The 25,459-nt window shown below is 37.1% G+C and overlaps 4 protein-coding genes and 1 non-coding gene across 6 annotated transcripts in view; 3 read left to right on the top strand and 2 right to left on the bottom strand.

Annotated features, from left to right (window-relative positions):
• The window catches only part of LOC117394029 (high affinity choline transporter 1-like), a 95,623-nt gene that overhangs the window by 25,225 nt on the left and 44,939 nt on the right, over positions 1-25,459 (top strand). The gene's annotated exons all lie outside the window — the stretch shown is intronic.
• On the top strand, positions 133-204 carry trnaq-cug (transfer RNA glutamine (anticodon CUG)). Its single transcript has one exon. It is a non-coding gene; the product is annotated as a tRNA-Gln (tRNA).
• Positions 473-6,250, bottom strand: exosc9 (exosome component 9). The gene is made up of 12 exons (XM_033973829.2): positions 6,064-6,250; positions 5,871-5,965; positions 5,590-5,709; positions 5,029-5,131; positions 3,478-3,615; positions 3,166-3,248; positions 2,468-2,600; positions 1,632-1,720; positions 1,412-1,558; positions 842-990; positions 624-696; positions 473-541 (listed from the first exon to the last, which is right to left on the bottom strand). The coding sequence occupies exons 1-12, from the start codon at positions 6,127-6,129 to the stop codon at positions 493-495; spliced, it is 1,245 nt and encodes a 414-aa protein (XP_033829720.1). The 5' UTR covers positions 6,130-6,250; the 3' UTR covers positions 473-492.
• clgn (calmegin) lies at positions 6,701-19,631 on the top strand. The gene is made up of 15 exons (XM_033992032.2): positions 6,701-6,899; positions 9,858-10,089; positions 10,907-10,980; positions 11,240-11,298; positions 11,624-11,765; positions 12,537-12,618; positions 12,697-12,889; positions 13,423-13,612; positions 13,955-14,068; positions 14,146-14,302; positions 14,966-15,181; positions 15,568-15,684; positions 15,837-15,975; positions 16,252-16,364; positions 18,056-19,631. The coding sequence occupies exons 2-15, from the start codon at positions 9,859-9,861 to the stop codon at positions 18,128-18,130; spliced, it is 1,902 nt and encodes a 633-aa protein (XP_033847923.2). The 5' UTR covers positions 6,701-6,899; position 9,858; the 3' UTR covers positions 18,131-19,631.
• On the bottom strand, positions 19,919-24,926 carry scoca (short coiled-coil protein a). Of its 2 annotated transcripts, none has more exons than XM_033975297.2 (4): positions 24,651-24,926; positions 22,588-22,659; positions 22,428-22,508; positions 19,919-22,167 (listed from the first exon to the last, which is right to left on the bottom strand). In XM_033975297.2, the coding sequence occupies exons 1-4, from the start codon at positions 24,706-24,708 to the stop codon at positions 22,025-22,027; spliced, it is 354 nt and encodes a 117-aa protein (XP_033831188.1). In that variant the 5' UTR covers positions 24,709-24,926; the 3' UTR covers positions 19,919-22,024. The 2 variants fall into 2 exon arrangements, with proteins under 2 accessions (XP_033831188.1, XP_033831195.1); XM_033975304.2 differs by lacking the exon at positions 24,651-24,926 and adding an exon at positions 23,463-23,586.

Here is a 25,459-nt window from a genome sequence, read left to right as displayed (position 1 = left end):
GTAGAAAAAATGTATATAAGTTTAAGGGTATAGTATGTTAAGTTGGTAATATAATACAGTAAAAGATCAGTATAAAATGTTATCAGTGTTATTTACATACCTATTGAGAAATTGTGTTGTTCGACATCGAGCGGTTCCATGGTGTAATGGTTAGCACTCTGGACTCTGAATCCAGCGATCCGAGTTCAAATCTCGGTGGAACCTAACATTTTCGCAAGTTGAGAAGACAAAACACTCAATATGTTCACTTGATGAGAACATATAAATACCATGACGAAAAAAGCACAAACAACTAATTTCAATATATATTAGATGATTTTATAATCTATTTTAAATTTCTGCTTATGTGAATTTAGTTACCCAGTATAGTAATTTATTTTCAAGAGACACGCTAAATAATAATAATAATAATAATAATAATAATAATAATAATAATAATAATAATAATAATAATAGACGTTTACAGACTGTAACAAAAGATACACGTTTTATTCATGTTTTTTTCTTGTACGATGCCGCCCCCTTCTGGTGAGAGCTTGATCTGAAGGAGAGAGCCAAAAAAAGAAGCATTTAGTGTGCATTTATAAATAAATTAACATTAAAAAAAATAATAAAATCTTTACTTTTTGAGGGGTTTCTCTGGGTTGAGTATTACAACTTCATCCTCTTCACTGTCAGAAATCTCAACTATGTCTCCTGAAAAAAATATATTTAGAAGGAGTTCTCACCGCACTGCATTTTATTCCAATTACAGCACAATACTTGTATCTCTGAGAATCTTTATCTGTTCATTACAGTTCCCGCTATCATATTTAGTCAATTTCTTACTTGCAACACTCACCTTGGTCTAATTTATTTTTTGGTTGATCTTCTACTACCATCTCCTCTTCCTCCTCGCTCTCTCCATCCTCCTCCTCCAGACCCCAGGAGTTCTGCTGCCCTTGTCCCACCTGACCCACCCCTGGAGCAGGCACAAGTGGAGAGGGCACCCTGAACAAACTGTTAAGATTCAAACCAAGAATAGTGCATTAAGCCTTGTGTCCCTTTACTAGTCTGTAACAGTTTGCAAAATGTTTCAAGCTTGCTACGATTGATATGACAATCAAAGGTATAATCAAATTAAACATTTCCTTTTGGGCTGTGCAAGTATTTTTTTTTAAAATTAAATTCAGATTGTTTTAAATAGTCAATGATACACTTGGGGAGCTTTTTATTCAACATGGTTCATCATTCAACCCTATGGTAGTAATTTTTGGAGGACTACATTGCAGTTCTTGTATTGAATGGCAGTGAAAAAAATATAAAAATGTATAAAAGTCATATTTATTTGTTTTAAAAAGAAAACAATCTTTTTTTTTACAGCCTTACTTTATTACTGTTACTGCCATGCCATCTCATATATAAAGGATACGATTGTGGTGGGGCTTCATACTTCTTGACTATGTCTTCAGCTTTTTCCGTCACATTTTTCATCTCTACTGGAGTCTCGTCCATTTTCAGAGCTGTGATCCGCTCCTGAGGCATAGATTCTGCAAAACCACACCTCTCACCTGCTTTCCTGAATAGAAAAATCACAATACAATGCCATATTTGTTGGTGTGCTTTGTAGGATTCCAGATGTTGGTAGTCACCTGGCCTTCTTGTCATTTTCAAGAGCTTTGCTGATGAGTTCTGTTATCTCAGACACTTTGACACTGGCGATTTTACTGCATCTCAAAACCTGCAACAACAAAACACATACATATAATTTCTTACTTTATCTAGAAAAAGTAATAGAAGTGTACAGTTGTTGTTTACTGCCAAAATGTTGGTTCATTGTAACTATTATCTTAATAAACAATACAAAAAAATTTACTCTGTGTGGACATCTCTCGTACTGGACTAAAGTGGTTCAAGTCCTATCTAGAAGACAGGGAGTGCTTTGTTGAAACTGGAAACTGTCTCACATCACATGGCCCTGACCTGTAGAGTGCCCCAATGGTCAAGTTAGGACAGTTGATACGCAGCAATAATTTGTCTCACCACAACTACGCAAATAACACTCAGATCTATGTCTCACTAGCATCAGGTGAATATGGACCAATGGGTTCACTCTGCCACGGCATCCAACAGATCAGTGTGTGGATGCAAAACAACTTCAGTCGTGTGTGAATATAGCTGGAGAAAGTGATTGTCTTTGGCCCAAAGAATCAAAGAGATAGTGTCGGCACTCAGATTAAACATGGGGAATCAGCATTTCAGTTTTATGCAGATAAAATCTGGTTCAGTGTTGTTGAAGATGTGAGACAGGCCTCTACTTTGACAAATGTTTAAATCCAGGGTCAAAACAGTTCTGTTTAGCTGTGCATATGTTTTGATTTGTTTGTTTTATGATTTTAATGTCTTTCTTCAGTACAACACGTTCAATTACTTTGGATACAAATTATGCTATATAAATAGCATAAAAATGTAAAGTGTTATTTGTCACCTGTTCCTTGAGCAGCATGATGCCTCCACTGGACTGAATGGAGCAGATCTCTCTGTGTTTGTTCATGGCGATCATGAGGAGCCCGTCCATCACCCGCTCCTCTCTCTCACATGGGTCCACTAGCAAATACGTCCTGTCACGTAGAGACAGGCCTGTCACGATTACACAATTTGAAGTGCAATATATCACTGAAATAAATATAGACAATAAACAATAATATAGAAACCAAACCATAACCATAGAGCAGAATTATCCATCAAAAAGTATTCTAAATATACCAAATTGTTAAAAATATGAACTGCAATAAATAAATGACTGAAAGCAACACATAAGTAGTTAGGTTATATAGATAATGAGTCATTGAAGTCCATAGTTCAACCTTCTATATCTTAAATATCATTGTAGTACAGAAAAATGCCCACAATAAATTCTGACCCAGAAAAATGATTCCTTCTATCATACATTGAATGATAAGCCGATATACTAATTATCATGACAGGTCTACACAGAGACAGATAGCTGTCCATGTGGGATGCACAATAAATCTCAAAATAATCAATAATACGAATATCCTTATCAGCAAAAATGGGTTCGGTTTATGGGAAGATATGCATTCTAGCGGTATCGAGCTCACCTCTCCCCAGATCAAACCTGTAACTCGGTCTAATCATGTAAAAAAAAAAGCTGACAAATGTTACCCTTGTTGAAAGAAGGAGAAGCTGACACTTATGGGCATGTGGTAGATACTGAGTGGAATAGGGTCTCTCTCTTCTGGAGTGTACTGAGAGAAAACAAGTGAGAGTTATTATAAAACATGCAGCACAATGAATATCAAAATGGTATACTTTATTATATTGCAATTGCACATGTTTTGACCTGGTTTATGGTTAATACTTTTGTAATTACTTGGCCTATCCGCATTAACCAAAACCTGGCACATTCTCAGGCCTTCTCTGTCAGTATAAATTAACTTAGACAACACAGCACACTGTTGAGTGTTGTGCACTCACAACAGTGATCTCCTCTCCCTGGATGGAGACATCGGGGCGTCTGAAGTGGCACAGAGCAGTAATGGCAGCAATACTCGCTGCGTCCATCAGGTTCCCATCATGATTCAACGTGTGCACATCCACTCGGATCTGCCACACCTAAATATATACAAATGAATATGTTAGTGACTGAAATATCACTTACTGGATATACAATGACTATTTTGGGATGTACGAGCATAATTTTGCTTTAAATTAGGTCAGAAACATAAAAAAAACATTGAGGTAAGATGGACATTTTAATTATTACAATTCAATCAGCTTTGACCAATTCTAGCTAATAATAATTATTTTTAGATTTTTTGTGTGTCTACAAACAGATTCTTGCCATTATGAGCGGATTGTGCTCAACTGATGCGCTGTCCACTAGGAGGAGCGAGGCCAAGATGATACAGTCAGCAGTTAAATATGGCAGGTCTTCGTTTAATAAAGGGCTGAATTAACAACAGACATGTTTTGCACTAAAACAGCACTCTGCTCTATTTGAGCAGCAGAAATGCATGCATGAAACACTTTTTTCATTAACTGAAATACGTAGAGTTAATAAAATATATAGGTGGTGATCTAATTTATAGCCTATATAATTTCTGCTAAATAAAATTATAATTTTAGAATAGTTAATTATTAAAAAAAAAATATATATATATATAAAAATTGTGCTCAATTTATAAACAGCTGCTTCCACTTGCTATTCATGCCCCCTCATGTTTTCTCTGCTGTGCATAACATTGGTCCACAGCAGCCTCCGTGCTGCAGATTTACATCAACCTGGCTAGAGCCTTCTACATGCACTGGACTCATGCACCTGTTCTTTGGAGGAAAAGTGGAATTACGCAAAATGGCCAACTTTAATATTTTGTGTGCAGACCACGTGCATGTCTGCCACTGGTGCAAGGACGCAGTGCCACTCAGTGGACCACTGCGTATCAGCCAGCAAGAAAATTACACATGGAGTTTGGCAGTTCATTCATGTACACAAGGGATCTTAGTGCCATAGCAAATTGGACTTCGCCACTATTTTGATTACTAAAAGGAATACCATGGATTTACACATGAGTGTGACCTTCTTTGGATCATCGATTGAACATAGACGGTCAGTGTATAGGGCATTAGTGCCTTGACCATTGAATGACATAATGTAGCATATATTTGCACAGCGGCTATAATTAAACAGGGAGCTTTCAGTAGACCCACTTTATCTTTCATTCTTTTCTTCATTTCTAAACTATATAGGATTTTCAGTGTGTGCTGTATGTGTGCGCCTGCTGTGTGTGTGGTCATATGGCCTAAAATCATTTCTATACTGCATCTTGTCTATGGCTGCTCGCAAGATATGGACCTTGGTGTCTTTTAAATGTGCACTGTGACCTGGATCAGGTTTTTAAAAATACATTTAAAATTGAATTACAATTAGATATTTGTGAAACTTGTTCTGCCCTACTCTATTCTACTAAGACAGAGTAAAATCCATAATTATACTGCACATTCTCTTTGTTATTTAAATATTCTTACCTTTTCCCCAGAAACCACACACAAGGACTCAGTGTCGATGCACTTAGAGTTCCTGAAGCATCTCTCCAACTGTCGGTTGAGCTTCACTGACAGCTCTGATTGCCTGTCCACAAACACAGAATGTAAAATGTCTAAATATTACTATTAGAACTAAATGCACAGCTATTATACATGTGGGATTATATTTCTGATCAGCCACTGTTAAGACCATAGTGGCAGTGGTGATCCTTGATTAAATCCTTTTCTTCAAAGCCAAGAGCCATTCTTTTCATATTGTTATGTGACCACTTTAAATGTTTAATGGAAAGGTAAAAGTTTTTTTTTTTTCATTTGTGTGACCTTTTTCAGCAGTGATACCTGTTCGATACAACTCTGCAAAGGGATGAATGCATTCCAATGGACAAAGAATTGATGAAATTGATTAACACAATGGATCACATTTAAAAGCTGCAAAAGTAACAACCCTCACTTTAAAGCAAGGACTGCCCATTATGAACACACCCAGTAAACCTATAGCCTAAACAAAAAATATGATCATTAAAAAGAAAGTAGTGCGCTCACCTGCCCGGTTCAAATGCAGGTGAGGCCATTGGAGACAACTCTATGTTAAAGAATAATATTCCCTCATTTGGACGCGTTTCTTTTGGAGCCACCAGCTCACAAGACACCTGCGCCATCACCCTGCGCAAAAAAAATGTAGTAAAAAGTTTAAGTTTAGCATAAAGTCTATGATGGCAAATATGAATAAACACACAACAACGATAAATGAAATGTACTAAATGTTATCAATCACATTTTCATATTAAGCACTTGTCATGGAAAAATTCATAAACAAAATATACCTGGTTTTCCCTAAATCCACAAAGCAGCATCCATAATCTGTCCCAAATGTGATCTTTATATTTCTGTAATCATAAGTCTGTCTTCCGTCCAGTCGCTGTAATGTACACAATCATAGTAATATACAATTATTGTAGACAATGGTATATCACATTAGTAACGATGACAGTAAAAACAAGACTTATCCGAACCAACCTTTTTCTCCTCGATGGCTTTAAGCAAAAAATCCCGCTCACAGTTTGACAATGGTGTATCTTTCATTGTGGCCTTTGTGCAATATAATATAAATATAACAATTAGGGGTTAATTTGGGCCTCTCGTCACTAACTTTATACTTCACAAAAACATGTGAGCGCCATCAATGCTTTGTGAACTCTCACCCGGAAATCTTCTTCTTCCTCCTCTTTTTGTTGTTTTACGGCGGTTGGCAACCATTGTGTAGGAGCATTACTGCCACCTACTGTTCCGGAGAATAGGTCAGAATAGGCTCACAATCTGACGAGAAAGTAAATAAATAAAATAAAATACAATACAATAATATAGTATATTTCTAGAAAACATACAAAAATACATTTAATAGGCATAACGTTTTTGTTGTGCCTGGTCTTTGTCTAATTGCATCGTTCTATCGAAATCTGTGTTGTTTAAAAACTTATGATATTATTAATCTGCTTTTATGGTATGAAATATGGCATTATAGCTCATTAGAGAGCTGGTTGATTCAACATTGTTTTCCCCTTACTGCATTTCTAAACGCTCCTTCGCCCAACCGCAGCTTCTCCGATTGCGCAGGCGCAGTTTAGCTCTCCTCCTCTCCGCGCGCTCCGTTATCAGGCCGAGGGTCCATTGAAGGGTCCGAGCTGTCATCTGCGGGTCCTGCTACCTCTGTGCTTTTTCTCCTCCGCGCCTCCTCCTCATCTCTCCGGCTGCACCGCTCAGCCTCATTGCACATTTTAATTCAGACCTGTACTGTTAACACTGCGGAGAAGCGGTGGAATTAGAAGCTTTTTCAGCAAATAAGAAGACGCAAGGTTTGTATGCACTCATTCATTCTCTCCATCTCTGTGCGACATCACGGCTAATACGAAGCTAATAATTTTTTGTGTATATTTGCGCGGTGAGATATTTTATATACTCCTTTTACCACTCGTTTGTGTTTGATTCATTTATCATCTTTTTAAATTATTGCACGTGTTGCTCTCTGTCATTCTGTTGTTCAAAAGTCTACTCTAAAATAGTGTTTATGCTTCGTATCCAGCTAACTAGCATTAGCCGCGGAGCAGGTGCTGCAGTCGGAGCGTCTCATGATAAACCAGGGGGATGCAGTGTTGTGAAGCAGGCAGCCGTGGCAGTTATTTCACGGTTATATTATGTGAATAACACTGGTGCACTACTTTTACGTGGTTGTCACGTTTTATTTCTTTTGTAAAAAAAAAAAAAATGTATCGTACACATTCTATTTAGGGGCTCAGAAGAAACCCGCTATCCAGAAGTCAGAGACAGTAGCTCATCTAGAAGCTTGTTATATAAATGATATGCATGCTGCATTTATTCCTTGAAACTTTTACGTTGATGAGTTACTTTGTTTATGTCTGAAAATGCATCCAATTCCATAACAATAATGCTAAGGCGTTCAATTAGTTATTATGGGGATTGTTTTTAGGTTTTTTGCATCACATCAGTGATAATCATTCTCTATAATCAAATATTTCAATACACTATTTCTGCATGTCGTTACGATTCATTTCATTTTTATATTTTGCACAAATCCACTTGTGTTTGTTTCATCCCTGTACTGCTTACTAAGCCGTATCAGCATTTTCCCTTGCCTACCTTGTATCTATCCACAGACAATCTTCTTTGCTGTGTTTTCAAATTATCCTTACACCCCAAAAGACCTAAGAAGATTATGTTGAATCATTAAGGAAAGCTAGTTGCTGTCATGCTTTTAATCATGTGCCTATGCAGAGTGTGAGCAGGTGTGGGATCAATAGGGGCTCATTGAAGTCAAGCTGTTGTTTATGGTAATAGATAGGCCTACATGCAGTCTTCTCCTCTGGCTGTAGGAGGAGGGACTCAGAGTTTGGAGGAATTGCCGGTCACATGAACAGATGTTGCCTCCAGGGCTACATTAATTTGTTGTGAAGTGGGGCTATTTACTGATTTTTACCATCAGGAATTTACAGTGCCATTCATTGCAATAAGATAAGATTGGATTTGGCACTGTTTGTCACAATGCAGCAGTGATTGGTTTAGAAGCTGGGACGACAATGTTAAGGTTTAACAGTGGGTTGTAAGTAGCGATTTGGTATTAACATAAGTGAAATGCTGATAGACTTCTGTGTTGGCTTGTACGGCCTTTTAAGTCTAAACTTTTATTGAATATTATCAGATTTTATTGGTGTATAGTGATTTATGATAATCAAAGAGTAAACATTTAAAGAAATAAACAGTAAAGTAGAACTATTGTTTACAATAATTTTTGTTTGAAATTAAAGCATTATAGTACCTGGATACACTCAAATTTCATTTACTTCAATTTTTTCCATTTAGGTTGATACATTGATGGCTATATATCACAGTACCAATGTAATCCCTCTTTCATCCTGGAGTGTTATATTGTTATTCTTTTATTTCTATCAGAGATAAGTAGGCCTGTGATGTAAACAAATTTAGTGCTGAAGAAAAGAAAATATTGTGATAAATGACAGTATTGAAACTACTTTATCCCACTGACACAATAACTCTAAAGCAGGAGAATACCACTTAAAACTTTCTAAATGTAAAATACAATTATAACATGATTGCCATAAATAAATAACAGAATGAAGTTACTTAAAGAGGGTATTAAGTAAAGTTGATTTTTCTTTCTAATTCTACCATGTTGTAATGTTGTTCCCTCATCAAAAACAGGCCTGGAGAGTTTGATTATTTTAGTGATCTCTCCTGGGCCGTATTTAAACCCTATTTGGGTAGCTGTAAGATTCTGTCCAATGCTCAGCCCACAAGCCTATGTCGCTCATTCTCCCACTGGATAATTCTCCATAAATATACAAAAGTATGATACAACAACTTCACAAATCTGATGTGGAATGCACACTGATCTGCAAAAAAAGTTTACTAATCTTGCAAAGAATATGCACACACGATACATATTGAGCCCAAGATACTGTTCCATCTTTCATCTATTGAACATTAAGTGAATATAGTACCGTAATCATTATGACAGGGCTATTCATGGGTTTCAGACAAACAATTCCTTCCTGATTGGAAGGACTTTGTGAGGACCTTTTCCCATTCAAAAGATAGAAATAGTTTGATTTGAATTGCTTAACTGCTATGATCACACAGGACAGTTGCCATAGCTAGATATAAACTTCATCTTTAAACAAGGCCTTTATCATTTCAGCCCCATGTTCACATTTCTGTTGTCTATTTATAAACAATAACCCCCACATCCAAACCTCACACTCGTTTGTCTCTAAAAATAAACTCTATCTCAGTCACACCTGCTCCGTCCTCTCCTACCCCGCTGTGCCACGCCTGTGCTGACAACCCAGAGTATACTGTAACTCCAATGGCTTTGAAGGGTACAATATTATAAGTAGATTATTTATACATTTTTTAAACTTAATTATAAAAATGACTATCAAAAAGTAATCAACTCCACAATATACTGTACAAATGAGATGGAAGGTGCTTTGTAGTTGGTAGGGATGATGGGACAATAAATGAAAACATTGCTAATTGTGATTTAAAAAAAAGCAAGACAATAATTGTTTGACGTTCATTTCGTGTGTGTTATTGCCAACAAATATCAGTATTATAATAATAGATTGTGCACAGAACTACTTTTCACTTATTAAAAGTGTAAAAATAGTTGTTTGGCCACAAAATGTCATTACTGTTCCATGTCTATCAATCAATCTTTTGTTCATATTGTGCTATCCTACATTTCACCTTTCATCCTAAACACACTTTCTCCGTAGAATGAGGCTGGAGAGGGGGTGGCTGTGCACTGCTCTGCTCCTGTCCCTGGTGCTGGCTTTGGGATGGGCCCACGAGGATTCAGAGGCCGACGTGGAGGTGGAGGACAGTCTGGGTCTGGATGAAGAAGAAATGAGGGTCCTAATGTCTGAGGATGAAGCGATAGCCAAAAGAACGAGCATGGCTAACAAAAAGGCAGCCACCGCTACTGCAGATGCCAATATCTCCTTCCAGGTCAGCACAAAGGTCACACAGGAAATCACAGGAAATAGAATTGTGTATCCATCTTTTGCTGACTATTTTATCCAGCCAGTTTGATTTAGGAGATATTAGAGGTTGGCAAAATTATATGCCTGGCAAATCCGGAATGATATCCCTCTGTATTTTTATACAGGTTGATATCAGTCTGGTCCCCACGCCCTCTGTCGTGTCTCAAGCCTGGTCAAACATGGCCATGCAATCAGATTAGCTTTTTAGGTGCTGTATGTGAAATGGAGTAGCTCATTGGTTACGTATGATTTACAAATAAAATCAAATTGATCTCATCTCAGATCAACAGAGTTAGTGCTTTTCTCATAGATTTTGCATAAATCTGTGATGTTTTTCACCCCCTGTGTTTTTTTTTTCTTTCCCTGACATGGACAACCATGCTTGTCCCTGATTGGCTAATCCACCTGACAATCACGCCATTTGAAAATGGACAGATTCACCAGTTGATCAGACTCAGTAAAGTATTGAAGTATGTTTTCTGGTTCCCAGGCAACAAAATTATGACATTATCTATAATAGTGTGGATGTTGTTTTGAAGATATGAATATCATGTATATTGTTTATAATTAGAAAAAAAACAACATTTTTTAAAAATGGTATAAGGTGATATTTATGAATTTATTTAGGTCACTTGTGGGTATTGTCTGACACTTAAAACTCAACTAACACATTTAAAGACAGGTTTACCTCTTTTCTGTTGTACTGACAAAATATCTTACAATTATATTTATTGTGAAACATTTGAAAGATATCAATTTTTGTCAATATTGCCCAATCCTAGGTAATATACAAGACTCCTGTGCCCACCGGTGAGGTCTACTTTGCAGAGACATTTGATGATGGGTCCCTGGACGGGTAATGACAGGATTATCACTATGGATGTTATGGCATATCATATTGCTGACCTGCAGTCAAGTTATTTCAAATTACTTGCCATGGTCATGAATAATCCTGCTGCATTGTAATTTACAGGAAATATGCAATAGTGAAACTGTATTTAAGTTTAAGTAAATGCTGCTAAAATCACCTCAACAGGAAATATGTTCAGGAGTAGTTGATATTTGTATGCTTTTCTCTGAATAATACTAATACAGCTGTGCTGATGTTGACACAGGTGGCAGCTGTCAAAGACGGTGAAAGGAGACGCAGATGATGAGATAGCAAAATATGATGGTTTGTATCCTAACTACTAATCTAGTAGTCACATCTCCAGTGCACAGATCTGGCCTGTAATTTGGCCTTGTGGCACCATCTGCTTGTCTCTATGGAGATAGATGAACTCAAAGTCATACTGTGGAACATTCCAGGCAAAATAATAACATCTCTGTGGAGACAAGCATTGCTGTTGCTCCATTTGAAAAGTTACACAGTCTATGTTTGAGTATTGCATACTCCAATATTATTATTATTAGGGTTTATAATTGTAAAAACACTAATGTTAAAATCATGTTAAAATGTTAAAAATGTAATATATTGTGTAAATGTGTTTTTGCTGTAGGGAAGTGGTCTGTGGAGGTGCTGAAGGAGAATAAGGTTCCTGGAGACAAAGGTCTGGTCTTGAAGTCCAGAGCAAAACATCACGCCATCGCTGCTCTTCTCAACAAACCCTTTGTGTTCAAAGACGAGCCTCTCGTGGTCCAGTAAGTACAAGAAGAACAGAAATACTAAACAATACACAGACATGCATGTAGGTTTTAGCAGGTCTGTCACAATCATTAATATATCAACTTTGTAAAAGACGAAGTTAATCTGTCAACTGGACAAAAGTTGTAGGAGTGAAGGGAGGAGCCAACTGAAAAAAGTCAAAGTTAACTTTGATTTAACTTTAGCTTTTACTATGAATCAGACCTGGACGACTGAGGGATTACAAAGACATGTCAACTTAGTGTTAAATGAGAGCTGGCAGGGCTCAATATTTATCATATGTAGCTTTTATTTGCACTTTGGGAGCATTATTATTTAAAGGTGCAGTATGCAACTTTCTGGGGATTTGCCATTTGCTGGTATCCCTGGAGATGTTATTGTGTTACCTGGAATGTTCCAAAGTATATAATTAAACTAAATGTTCTCCAAAGAGACAAGAAGATGATGCCACCTGGCATTTTTTTAAATAAAAAAAAACAAAACACATAGGCTAAATACAAGATTGATAGGAGCATGAACTAATGGCAGACCCTCCACCAGAAAGTTACATAATGCAGCTTTAACGTTTGTAATATGTGAACATTAGAATTGTATTAGGTTGAATAATGAACATAGCTGACTCATTATAGGTAATAACTAACTACTATCATAACTGTTTTATTTTGAGAATAAATCCTCAGTATTATTAATAATTTAGGAATTAACAAAAAATGACACATTATTTTACATAGTTTTTATTTTATTTTTTATATTAATGTTACATTTAGATATGAAGTCAATTTCCAAGATGGCATTGACTGTGGTGGTGCATACATCAAACTACTGTCAGATGAAGGAGATCTAAATCTGGTTAGTATTCAGTCTATTTTGAACCATCTTAAATATTAAAGATAAAATGTAGATATATAATTGTGCTCTGCCTCTTAGGAGCAGTTTCACGACCGCACCCCTTACACCATCATGTTTGGGCCGGACAAATGTGGAGAGGATTACAAACTTCACTTTATCTTCAGACACGAAAACCCTCTGAACAAAGACATCGAGGAGAAACACGCCAAGAGAGCTGATGTCGACCTGAAGAAGTTTTACACTGACAAGAAGACGCATCTGTACACACTGGGTAAAATCATCAATTTAACTCATAATTAAACAGGATTAACTACAGCTATACAACTATAGTACTTGTGAGATATCATAATACTAATTGTGGTAATAAAGTGTCAATGTATTGAATTAATATGTATTGCAGTGTATTTGATTCTTTAAAAATTGTGATATATTGCAGAATTTGATGTGCTATATATCAATTATCACATTCATGGCAAAATCAGGAAATTATGGTATCATTAGTCATGTATTGTATTGAATCATGAGGGACACTGTGATTCCCAACCTTAATATTAATTAATACATTTGGTTTTTACACTTGAACTTTCCCCACTAAAATACATTTAAGTTTTTCTTTTAGTTTCTTAATGACATAGATCAGCATGAGCCCTGGTTTGGGCATCACTTCGTGGTTTGGCAGAGTTCGACTGTCTCCACATGCTTGATACACATAACTTTCTTATATTTATATTTTCTTTCTTGTTCTACTTAGTAACTTGTATTTTTATCGTGCCTTGATTAATTTCTGTCTGTGTTTTTTGCCAGTCCTAAACCCAGATAACAGCTATGAGATGTTCATTGACCAGTCCAGTGTGAGTCGTGGGAACCTGCTTCATGATGTGGTTCCTCCAGTGAACCCTCCACGTGAGATCGATGACCCAACAGACTCCAAACCTGAGGACTGGGACGAGAGGGCCAAGATCCCTGACCCAGAGGCAGTCAAGCCAGAAGACTGGTGAGAGCAACCCACTGTAACAAAGTGGAGACAAAATACAGCCAGAGTACCACTAACAAGAGGAAATGGTTATCCCTCGAAGGAAGACGTTTTATCATAATACCAAAGTAACACACAACTGAAAAGTAGTGAGTCCCTGTAGTCTAATAACAATCTGGATATCCATGGTTTAAGAATGATGAGAAATTAGGACCTTGGCCAAAGCATTTAACAATTTAAAACTAAATATTATATATTATATATTTTGAATGGGATAACATCCTCAAAATGTTGCATAACAAGAAGGTGAAAGGTTCTGTTAATTTTTATTAATCTCCTATTAATGTGTGCTGCTTGTTGCAGGGATGAGGAAGCACCTGCAAAGATTGAAGACCCCGATGCCCTGAAACCAGAGGGCTGGCTCGACGATGAACCTGAATTTGTCCCTGACCCCAGTGCTGAGAAACCAGAGGACTGGTGAGGGCTCTTTTCTGTACCTTTTCATTGAGTACAGAACACTAATGTATAATAACATTGATTTACTACTTCTTTAGGGATGAGGAGATGGATGGTGAATGGGAGGCCCCTCAGATCCCAAACCCGACCTGTGAGACTGCCACCGGCTGTGGGAAGTGGAAACGGCCCATGATCAACAATCCCAAATATAAGGGCAAGTGGAAGGCTCCTCTAGTGGACAACCCCAACTATCAGGTAACCGCTGTGAGCCACTGCTACAAGCTCTCTCAGGCTTACCGATATATAACGAAGAACAGTATTTAATGATGATTTATACCAATATAGTCCATTTAATAATCCAATACTCAAAAAGTGCACTAAGTAACTTTTGTGATGGCAGTGTCTACCATCTACTTGTCCCCATGGAGATTCTACTGCTTTGCCTGTTCCACAGTATGGCATTAAAGTCATCTATCTTAGTATTTATTCATTTATAAGAGTTTATAGTTCAGGATTTCTTTAAAAAAATGCATTCCTACTCTGAGTGGGTAGTCTCTCCATAGATCTGACCTGTAACTTGGCCTGGCGGTGTCACCTGCTTGTTTAAAGCCTTACTGTAAAACATTCTAACATCTCTACGGAGATAAGCAAGCAGCTGACCCATGCACTGAAAAGTTACATAGTGCAGCTTTAACTTATTCATTTTAGACATACATGCATATAACCCAGACTTGAAAATGTATGCTTTTACTGCCATACTCCAAAAGACTGAGATTTATCCAGTACCCTCAGATTTTTAGGGTGCTGCTGCAACAAAACTATGCATTGCAATTTGATAGACTCAGGATTTTAGTTGAACTTTTGATATTGGATGATAGTATCTGCTGTGGATAATGGGTTCTCTTCTCCTGCCTGTAGGGGGTGTGGAAGCCGCGTAAAATCCAGAACCCAGAGTTTTTCGAGGACCTGCACCCCTTCAGGATGCGCCCGTTCAGAGCCATTGGTCTGGAGCTGTGGTCCATGACATCAGACATTTACTTTGACAACTTCATCATCACATCTCACAAAGAGGTGGCTGACCGCTGGGCCTCCGACAGCTGGGGGCTCAAGAAACTCGTGGCCAGTGCGAATGAGGTGAGATGAGAGGAGGGAATCTTTATAAATGTGTTATGACAACCAATTTTGAATTAGTTTTAGTCATAGTTATTTTGATTTTGTTGTTTTAGTCGGGTGAGTCATGTTATTATTTTTTTTATTTTAGTCTTGTCTTTGATTCTTGGGAATGTACACAGACTTGTTCCTTAGATGTTGAATTTTTACATGGTCAGATTTGGGGCTTTATAATTATTAGTCCCACGTAGGCCCATTTTGGATTTGTGTTAAGACTTCAATTCGGATCCGGTTTTACAAGTAAAAAATGTAACTGAACATGATCCATACATTTCCTCATTGTTACCCCATCATATTTTTTCAATTTCTATAAGCCCTTTTTTAAAATACTATTATTTTGTTTGTTCCAGCCCGGAATCGTGGCTCAGCTGATGATTGCTGCAGAGGAGCGTCCCTGGCTCTGGGTCGTCTATATACTCACTGTTGGGCTTCCTGTGGGGCTGGTTGTGCTCTTCTGTTGGCCAAAGGTACCTGTAAAACTACATTTTGCCATATATATGTGTGTGTGTGTGTGTGTGTGTGTGTGTATGCATAAATGATAGACATAGATAGAGAGATAGAGAGATAAAAATAAATATCTGTGTGTTTTTTATTTGACTTGATTTTTGATTTGTCCCAGAAAACAGAAGATGAGTACGTCTATAAGAAGGTAGATGTTCCTAATGAGGATGTAGAGGAGGAGGAGGAGGAAGAGGAAGACGAAGCAGTCCTTGGTGAAGAACAAGGACCAGAAAATGGGGACGCGACACAGGCTGAAGGTAAAAGCCTAAAACATCAATAACTCAATGTTAAATCAGATATAAGGTGTAATAATATGTTAAATGTAATGAAATGTATAATGTCTTATAAAAATAGTGGAAAGTAATTACACATAATATATCATGGCATAATCATAATTGTAATATCGCCAAAAATAATTTGTGTAATGATTTGGCATTATAGCCATCTCTTTCCTATGACACAAAAGCATGACTAGTTTCTACATTCTTCACTCTTCCCTAATTGATTTTTGAATCCTGCTTTGTCACCACCAGTTGTAGAAGAAGAGGAGGAAGAGGAGGAAGTCAACGGTCTTTCAGGAGATGAGGAAGAGGAAGAGGAGGGAGAGGACGAAACCAAAACGCCAGAGAGAACAACAGATGACGTGGTCAGTGCAAATTACACATCATAACAATTCTGTCAAAGCTGTTTCATAGACAAGCCAGTGAGCCATACGTTTATTCATGAAGTTAAATTATCAAACTTTGAGCCATATGTTGATCTTTATGAAATTCTATGATGTCTGTGTAATCCTTCAGTCGTCTAGGTCTGATCCATAGTAAAAGCCACAAATAAAATCTGTCAGCTGGACAAAACATTGTAGGAGTGAAGATGTTTTGCTGCTCATCCAAGCCGCTTCTTCAGTTCTGGTCAGATTGCTGGTGGACACTGCATTATATCTATCAGAAGGGAGGAGCTAACTACACTGAAACTGGAAACAGCTATTGTGTATAGTTTCTGTATGTGGGCTAGGCCTATTGAGCTACACTAAGCATGCACTGTGCCTGAGTAATAGTTAACATATTCATTCAGCTCTTCATGGGCACTTCCACACCTATTGGCATCCTTGCTAGATCTATTGTTCTCTTTGCTTTCTTTGTTTACGTTGGGTCTGAGGATGGAGTTATATATGAGGGAAAGATGATGTCTAAAGCCCCTGTTCCTGTTCAAGGAAGGATTGCTTTTCCTAACAAAAATATTTTTTTAACTCTCAAACCATTTATTTTCTCCTGAAGATAGTGAGGTACAGATCTTACAGATCTAGATCGTACATATCCAGAAGAGCTCTCGATGGTGTTGGTACATTCTCTTATGGAGTGGCTGTTTGATTTCTCCAATGTAACGCTCACTGCACTCTTCACTACACTGAATGGAGTAGACCACATTGCTTTGTTTATGGCTTGGGTTTTGTACTTTGGGTGAACCAGTTTCTTTCTTAAAGTGTTTGTAGGTTTGAAATAGACTGGAATTTCAAACTGTCTGAAAATTCTCATAAGTTTTTCAGACACATCAGCTGTGTAGGGAATAGTTACAAAGAGAAACAAATAGAACCAACCTAGGATGTCAGTAGGTGTGGAAGCACCAATTCAGAGCTTAATGAATATGCTAACTATAAATCAGGCACAGTGCACAATTACTGTAGCTCAACAGACCTAGCCTACGTACAGAAACTGTAAACAATAGCTGTTTCCAGTTTCAGTGTAGTTAGCTCCTTCCTTCAGATAAATATAAGGTAGTGTCCACCAGCAATCTGACCAGAACTGAAGAAGCGACTTGGAGCAGCGAAACATCTTCACTCCAACTTTTTGTCCAGTTGACAGATTTTTACTTTGGCTTTTACTATCAAATTCTATGTTTCTGCTACCAGTTTAACCCATGGGCTTTTTGTTTTTTGCATATTCAGTTCAGCCAATTTGAAAAAAAAGACATCCTATTATAAAACACTTTTAAAACCCAAATTCTTGTTTGGAGTATGATAATATTCTACTGAAGGCTGGTCTGGAAATGTTAGAGAGAAAATAGCACAAAACACAGTTAAATAAAATACCACATATTTTAGGTTGAAAACATTTTCTTAACCTTTAAATATAGCAAACAAAATGGAAACTTTGTCCTTGTGATAATTGCAAACTACTGTAACCTACTTTTGGTTTTAGTTTGTTGGGCTGTACTACTTTTTAACCTGTGATTAGCTAATCTTACAAGTATACTGCATAAAAACGGCTCATTGAATGCAATTTTGACTATTTCATTAAAGAGCTTTCTGGCTCTTTTCACATTTGTATCTTAACTTTCTAGTGTAAAGGCGACAGCGGTGCTGCGGAAGAGGGTCAGAAACAGTCTGTGAGAAAGCGGAGGGTTCGTAAAGACTGAGGTGAACCCGGGGATCACTACTGCCCCCTAATGTCCCATCTGAGGAGAAGCATCACTGCTGTTGCACTTCCACTCTGTCTGTGAGCAGAGCAGTACAAACCTCCTCAAAAACACCTGGAAGCCTGCCCCATTGTCTCTCCTGTGTCCTGCAGTATAAAGCAACCTCATCCAATTCATATTCTTACTTCTAGGTCCATTAAACACTAAATTCCACAATTCTCAAAATATTTACACAAACGGACAATTCATGATGCATTTAGCTTTCATTTTCCATCTATACCCAACCCACACCAAGAATAAACCAGGACTAACCCAGGTCTAAACTTGGACTACATCAAGACTTGAAATGGAATGTTGACTTTAAATATATGTGTGTGTTTTGCCATCTTTTTGCCATCTTAATATTTTCATCTTGTTGAACATAAACATTGCAAGTACCTACAATTCCAAAATTTGCCTTGGATCAACATAAAAGAATTTGAGAAAAGTAACATAATACATCCATTTAAAGTTAACATTTTTGTGTGCATTTAAAGTAAGAAGACAATTTGAGAACAGTTAGTCTTTCTTTCAAGTGAGATTGTATTATTATTGTTTTTTTATTTTTTATTTAATTGCTCATAGCTCTGCCCCACCCCTTTCTCCTCTTACTTTACTTCATATACGACTCATCCCATCTAAAGCTGATGAACTTCTAGGCATTAAGGGTCCCATAGTGCTCAGTTATGGACTCTAGGATTCATTATAACATCATATTATAGGAGCTACTACCATGTTATGAATGATATTGTATCATACCACTTTTATCATGTTAAGGATCCCATTCAACTTTCTTCTATATCATGTGTTTTTAAATAGTTGGCAAGAGGTTGCCAGGTTGTGAGGGGGAAAAAAGCTGTTTTGTTTTGCAGATTTTTGGGGCATTTGTGCTGAAAAGGAGCTTCAGCTTATAGGTTTTAAGAATTACCTCTTTTAACATTGATGTTTTTGTTTAGATGTTAGCTTAGTTTGTTAGAAGAGCCACTATTCTGTCTGATTTTAAGTTATAGCTGGATTGGCACTGATGATCATATTTATTTAGTTTGATGCCTGTAGTATTAAAAACACATTGTTTTGAATGATTTGAGGCAGACTTCACCAACTCTAGGCGTACTAGAAGCTGGGGATGTATTTTATAGAAAAGACTGCTTTGGCCTATATGAAATAGAATTGCCTCTACCTAGTTCGAAGATATGTCCGTTTCTCAATACACACCAATGCACTCCCAGTCCTCTTCCGTAGCTGGATTTCTGATCCGAGATTGTCGACTGGGAAAATGTTGAAGTTATTAGGTTTTTTTTATTATTGTTGCTTTTATAGTTGATATTTTGGCCAGGAGTTGGCGAATGTTCCTGTTTACATTTGTTTGCAAAATTGTACATTGCTCTGAAAAATAAAATTATTTAATACAAAATATTGTATGTACTACCTAAATATTAAGATTAAACTACGGTACATATGGGCTTCAGCTTCCTGTTTATAGATGACATTTTGAGCACTTTTCAAATTTGTTTTGAATTGTTAATTGTTAATGGCAACTCATTTTTATCACCCTGAAACCCATGGATTGAAATGGACTATAAATGAGATTTTAGGAAAAAAACAAAAACAAAGTTAAAGAACAAAAGCAAAATAAACATGGTCTAACTTTATACTGTCAAAATAACAGGAAGAACAAATATGACACATTGGACAAACTAATTTCAAATATGGTTCCACTGTAGTACAATAAAAGTACAATAAAAACGATTGGAGTTATTGGGCTTTTATTAAAATAAAGGTGCAGAGTCTACACACTATAACAGCATGTGTAGGTTTGGGCATATTCTGCATGCCATCAACAAATCAATGGGTTACTGCTGTACAACTGTTAAAAATATCAAAACAAAAATAAATTACACAATATACAGTAAGGTTTAACTAATTCCACCTTTTTGAGCACCGTATTCTCCTTAGCACATAGCATTAATATCATAATATATTTTTTAGATTCATGATTTTCTTTCTCTCAGTCAGATGGAGAAGAGGCCACACCCATCAGTGAAGCATCAGCACATTTTACATTTAGAGCCATCCTCTATTGGGACATCCTGAGTGGATCAATAGCACCCACAGCCTTCTAATAGCCTCTGTTCACTGGTCTTTTTCTGTTTCCTAGTCTCAACCCTGCTTGTCAAATGGTCTTTAAAATGTCCTCTGTTTAAAATATAGCCAACAGACATGCATTTTAGACGTTAGTATCTGATGAGAGTGATTAAAGATCTTAGGAGTGATCCAAAATATCATATAGAACTTGAAAATTGACTTCACTTGAAATGTAAAGGTGTACTATGCAACTTTTCTTTTAGAAGGCCAAAAAAACGCATGTGATGTTTTTTTTTCTTTTCCTAGATTTCACAGTATGGCATTAACTATTACAGGTGTTTTTATAACTCTATGCTTTGAAAAACATGCATTCCAACTGTGAGTGGCGTCACCTCTACACAGATCTGACCTGTAACTTGGTCTGGTGGCAGCACTTGCTTGTCTCCATGGAGAATGACAGATTTAATGCCATACTGTGGAACATGCAAAGTAATTACATCTCTATGGAGACAAGCGGGCCGACCCTCCAATGGAAAAGCTACGTATACATCTTTAAATTAGGCAATGAATAATTTTTTTGGATCCAACAATATGGAAATGAAATCATACGGAGATTTGACCAAACATTACATAACTTATATTTCAACGTTTCAATGCAGTCAAAAAATAATAATGTGTGCTTTTGTCTGAATTTTCAATTTTGATATTTCAGTTCATGTTTGATTACATAGAGACTAAAAGAAAACACTTACCACTTAAAACAGATAACAAGCTACTGGACATTTGTGTCAGTCCCAAGCAAATGTAGAAGGATGTTAGGAAGGGCATCTGATGTTAAATCTGTGCCACATTAATTAGGAAATCACTGCTCTCTTGAAGGCAAATGATTTACAGTGATTGGACAGGATGAACTGTAGCAATTCATTTGTAATCTCATTTAAAAAAAAAAAAAAAAAAACAGTACGAAAAAGTACATGCACAAATCTCGCATCTTTCTCAGTAATACTGACTTGTGTGTCAAAGGGGTTGCATACACGTGCTATCATCATATATACACTGTTTAGAGATGACAGAACAATACTATACAGAAATAATAAATAACAAAAGTAGTGTTCATGATTTGTTTTAGCTCAGTTCTATGTTCAAAGAGGCAAATGCACTTGTAAAACCACATTAAAATGTAACTGTCACAAAGTTTGTTAAAGACCAAGTAATAAAACATTGAGATTGAATTAAGTATTAAGGAGAACCTATGCAACCTAATACACATGTTAAGGTCAGTTCTGATTCAGTTCAAAAGGGTTACACAGGAGAAGTACAAAGTTAGGAGGAAGCTGCTTCTTGACAGGCCAGGGGCAATACAGTCAGGAGCCAGTAGTTCTGTGTAGATGTGCTGTATTATGTTGTTTAGATATCCAACAACATGTTCCATAATGCAATTAAAGTTAATGTTTGTAATACTTTATAATAGCATTTCATATTTCAGTATTCTCTCAGATTTTAATGATGCTGTATAAGTTAACCTCTTAATTTTGAAACATAAAATAAACCATAATACTTCTTGGGAAAAAGAATTAATGTTTTTATTGTTCATCCCTATTGATAGGGCCTCTGAATCCTAGTCAGATGCCAAATGTTTCAGTATGTAAAAAGAGGGTATTGTTTTAATCTTTGATTCAAGGCCTGTTAAGAAGCAAGCCCTATGTCTAAGTTGTTCTGATTATTTTCCACTGCTCTGTCCGAGGTGCCAGTGTATTTCCTAAATGCAACTCACTTCCTTTTGCTCTTTGTGTCGGTGGTTTGGAAGACGCTGGACGCAGACATCAGGTTCTCGATGTACTGTCCCAGCACTTGGTTTTCTGACTTCAGCTTCAAATTTTCCTCCTTCACTGCATCCACTCGTGCTGACAGATCTGCAACCAAGACAAAAATAAATGGTATCAGACATGTGTCATTTAAGGGTCCCAAATCTCTAGCTATAGCAGTTAAGAACTGTTGTTATACATCATTAGGTAACAAATTTAAGACTTTTTAAGAACACTATAAATGAAAAAATAATTACATGTTTGTTGACTGAAAGTTGAGATATTGTAAATGACATATTTTCTTTCCATGTATTCTTGTAACTGTATTTTTTATAAGATAACAAGAAAGTCAGTGTGATCCTCCATACCTTCCAGCGTGTGTTGCAGCTCCAACACTTGATTTATTAACCTGGTCTTCTCCTCCATCTCTGCCTGGTTTTCCAGATCTCCTGAAACATATTTATATATGTGAGTACAAATTAAATTTTGAACTCTTTTGCATCAGACAATGATAATAATCAAACATACCATCTATGTCACAGTTCATGATGAAGAGCTCGGTCTCTGGTTTAGTATACAGGGCTGCAGGTCCACTGTCCACTGAAAGAGGAAGAGAAGTTGGTTTTACAGATGCACAACCAACAAGCTGAACAAAAAAGAGTTTAAAAAAAAGTACTTTACTTGTAGTATTGTCACAAATATATAGAAGTAATGAAAGTAGTAAAGTTAAAACATTTTTGTGTCTTGAAGTAATTCTATGTAACTCCATTAAAAACATTACATTATATTTGATTTGATTTTAAATGACCACACATAGTTGTATACAGACAGCTGTTTATAATTGTTGTGTCTACAGACTGGACACCCCACCCCACACAGCTTTGAATCAATGGTGCACAAGAAGGGCCTGGTACATCAGTCCGTCAATACACTTCATACACTAGAAGACATTTGTGTGGCTTTAGCAGACATCTCTACATTCAGAGACAAGATACGCATGTGTTTTACGTTTAACAAGAGCTTAGATATGAGAAGTACAAATAAACGCGGGCTTAACAAATCTCGTACTCACCTACAAAGCTAACCAGTCGTGTCTCATGTTATTAGCCTGTAAACATTAGCTAAGTTAGCTAGCTAGCTGCCTTGGCACAATAACTAGGTCTGTGTAAATCTGCATCAGAGGAGACGATTTAACATTCACCTGTCACTGTACAAACAAATCTTATCACGCAAAATATATATTCTTGTGATAATACGAAGATGCTGAGTTCTGATATTAAAATGGGTGTTGCAGCAGCTAGCGTTTACTGCTAACATCAGCGTCCAACTTTGCCACGACAACAAATCAATCAATCACAATTTGTAGGAGAACGACAAACTAGTACAGGACGACATCCACTCACCACACGAATGAAGGACTGTCTCCGTATATTGGAGTATAATAAGGCGATAAAAAGCGGGAAAGTGTCCAAAATACAGCTGATGATGGAGACGAGACTGTACGCTACATCCACCTCGTCATCATCACTGAACTGTAGTGAACACTCCAGCAGATAGGGGGTGCTGGAGAGTCATTAACAATGAAGCGGCAGCCAAATAGTTTTTCACATTAATATAGGCCTATTTATGGCAGTTAAAGGTGTACTATGTTTTTTTGGTGGTCTTGCTTGTAGGGTGACCACCTGAAATTGTAGAGGGTTAGGGGTTAGGCCTATGTTAAATTTGGTAGAGCATGGGGGCATAGCCTATAACTGCAGTAACACAGTGCAGTAAATGGGTGTACAGAGCAACCAAGAGAAGAGACAGGCGGTCACCATACTTGCTTGTTTTGATGTTACTACTTTGCCTGGAATGTTCCACAGTATGACATTAAAATTATCTACATGGAGGAAAGTGCATGGTGCCAACAGGCCAGGTTACAGGTCAGGTCTGTGGAGAGAAGATCAGGCTGACAAAAAAAAGCATGTTTCTCAAGGTTTATTAGATAAATGCCATACTATGGAACATTCCAGGCAAAACAATAACATTTTCATGGTGGCAAAACAAGTAGGCCTTGCAGACCCTCGCCAGAAATATTACATAGTACACTTTTAAATCCTCTCCAAGTCTATCCTTATCCACTGTTCATGTAAATGTTTGTTATGGGGTCGTTAGTTGTGTATTTGCTTTTTGTTCTGAATAAAAAATAGGGAATGGAAAAAAGAAATGCACATGTTGAATATGTTCCTTTAAACAGGGCCATAAAATGCTCACTCTCACATGACAGTTTACAATTGTTTACTCAGTTCAGTTTGTCACTTGAGTTGTGCATGGCCTGGAATGAAAATGTTGCATGATTATTCTGTTAATCAACAAGATCTAGCCTAGATACAATGTAATATAAAACATCCTAACTATGTAAAATAATTGCAATGCCAGATTATAGAAATATCTAGGCCTACTTGGCAAATGTGAGTAGGCTGTAGTCTACATTTATTTACCTGAAAACATCAGTCTCTTATTAGGCCATAGGTGTACACTAGCCTAAATAACAGGCTAAGATTCTTGTATTAGTTTTCATTTTCATTAAAGATTATAAGTTGTTTCTTTACCTGTATCGTCTGTCAGAGAGATGTTCGTGAACGTGCCATCCTCTTCATCACTCTCCATTGTTCCGGCTGGTGTCGCCTTGTCCTCGTGTAGACCTAGTTTCAAGTTGTGTGTTTAGTTTGTGATTCACGTTCCTCCGATATCCTCGTTTTTTATGATCTTCTATTTCCTTTTGTCTGTCTGGGCTCGTCCCTCGCACACACCTGTCTCTGTCTGTGTGTGCATGACTCGAGCTTTGGTTACCTGTCCTGCTTTACCTGACGGCCGACTCAGGTTACGTTTCTGTCATGTCAAACGGGGGTTGCCATTGGAGACGGCCCGAGACTAAACCCAAAGACACGCACACACCTCCACCTTCGCTGCAGGGAGTCTACAGGGTCAAAGTTTAAGCGTAAAGTGAAAGGGAGGCCATAATATTTTACACGTGGTCACATATTAACTTGTTGCGTGGGGTGGTGACTGACAGAAGGTTTTGATGATATCCTTGATGCTCCTTGACTAGATAACTGCCCTATTTATATATATTTTAGCCTACTCTTCTGTCAGCTTAAAACATTTCACTGCAAATGATTTTTATTGTATTTTGAGTGTCCACAGAAGTAGCGTTGTGGATCAGTAAAGTTTGTTATTACTCTGTACAATTTCTTATGTGGGGGAACCGTCTGCCCTCTAGTGGTCACTATTTGACATTGCAAGTTCAAAAGTCCAAATCTGTAGGCTCTATTTGGCTTAGAGGAAATGTAGCCTACATACAAAAATGTGGCAGGACTCTATTTGCTTTTTAATAGTTAAACTAATAGCCAATTAGATC

Source organism: Periophthalmus magnuspinnatus, chromosome 1 (genome assembly GCF_009829125.3).
Source record: "Periophthalmus magnuspinnatus isolate fPerMag1 chromosome 1, fPerMag1.2.pri, whole genome shotgun sequence".
Taxonomy (NCBI): Eukaryota; Metazoa; Chordata; class Actinopteri; order Gobiiformes; family Gobiidae; genus Periophthalmus; species Periophthalmus magnuspinnatus.
The sequence above is the reverse complement of the archived record's forward strand: the minus strand, read 5'-3'. Positions and strand labels throughout refer to the sequence as shown.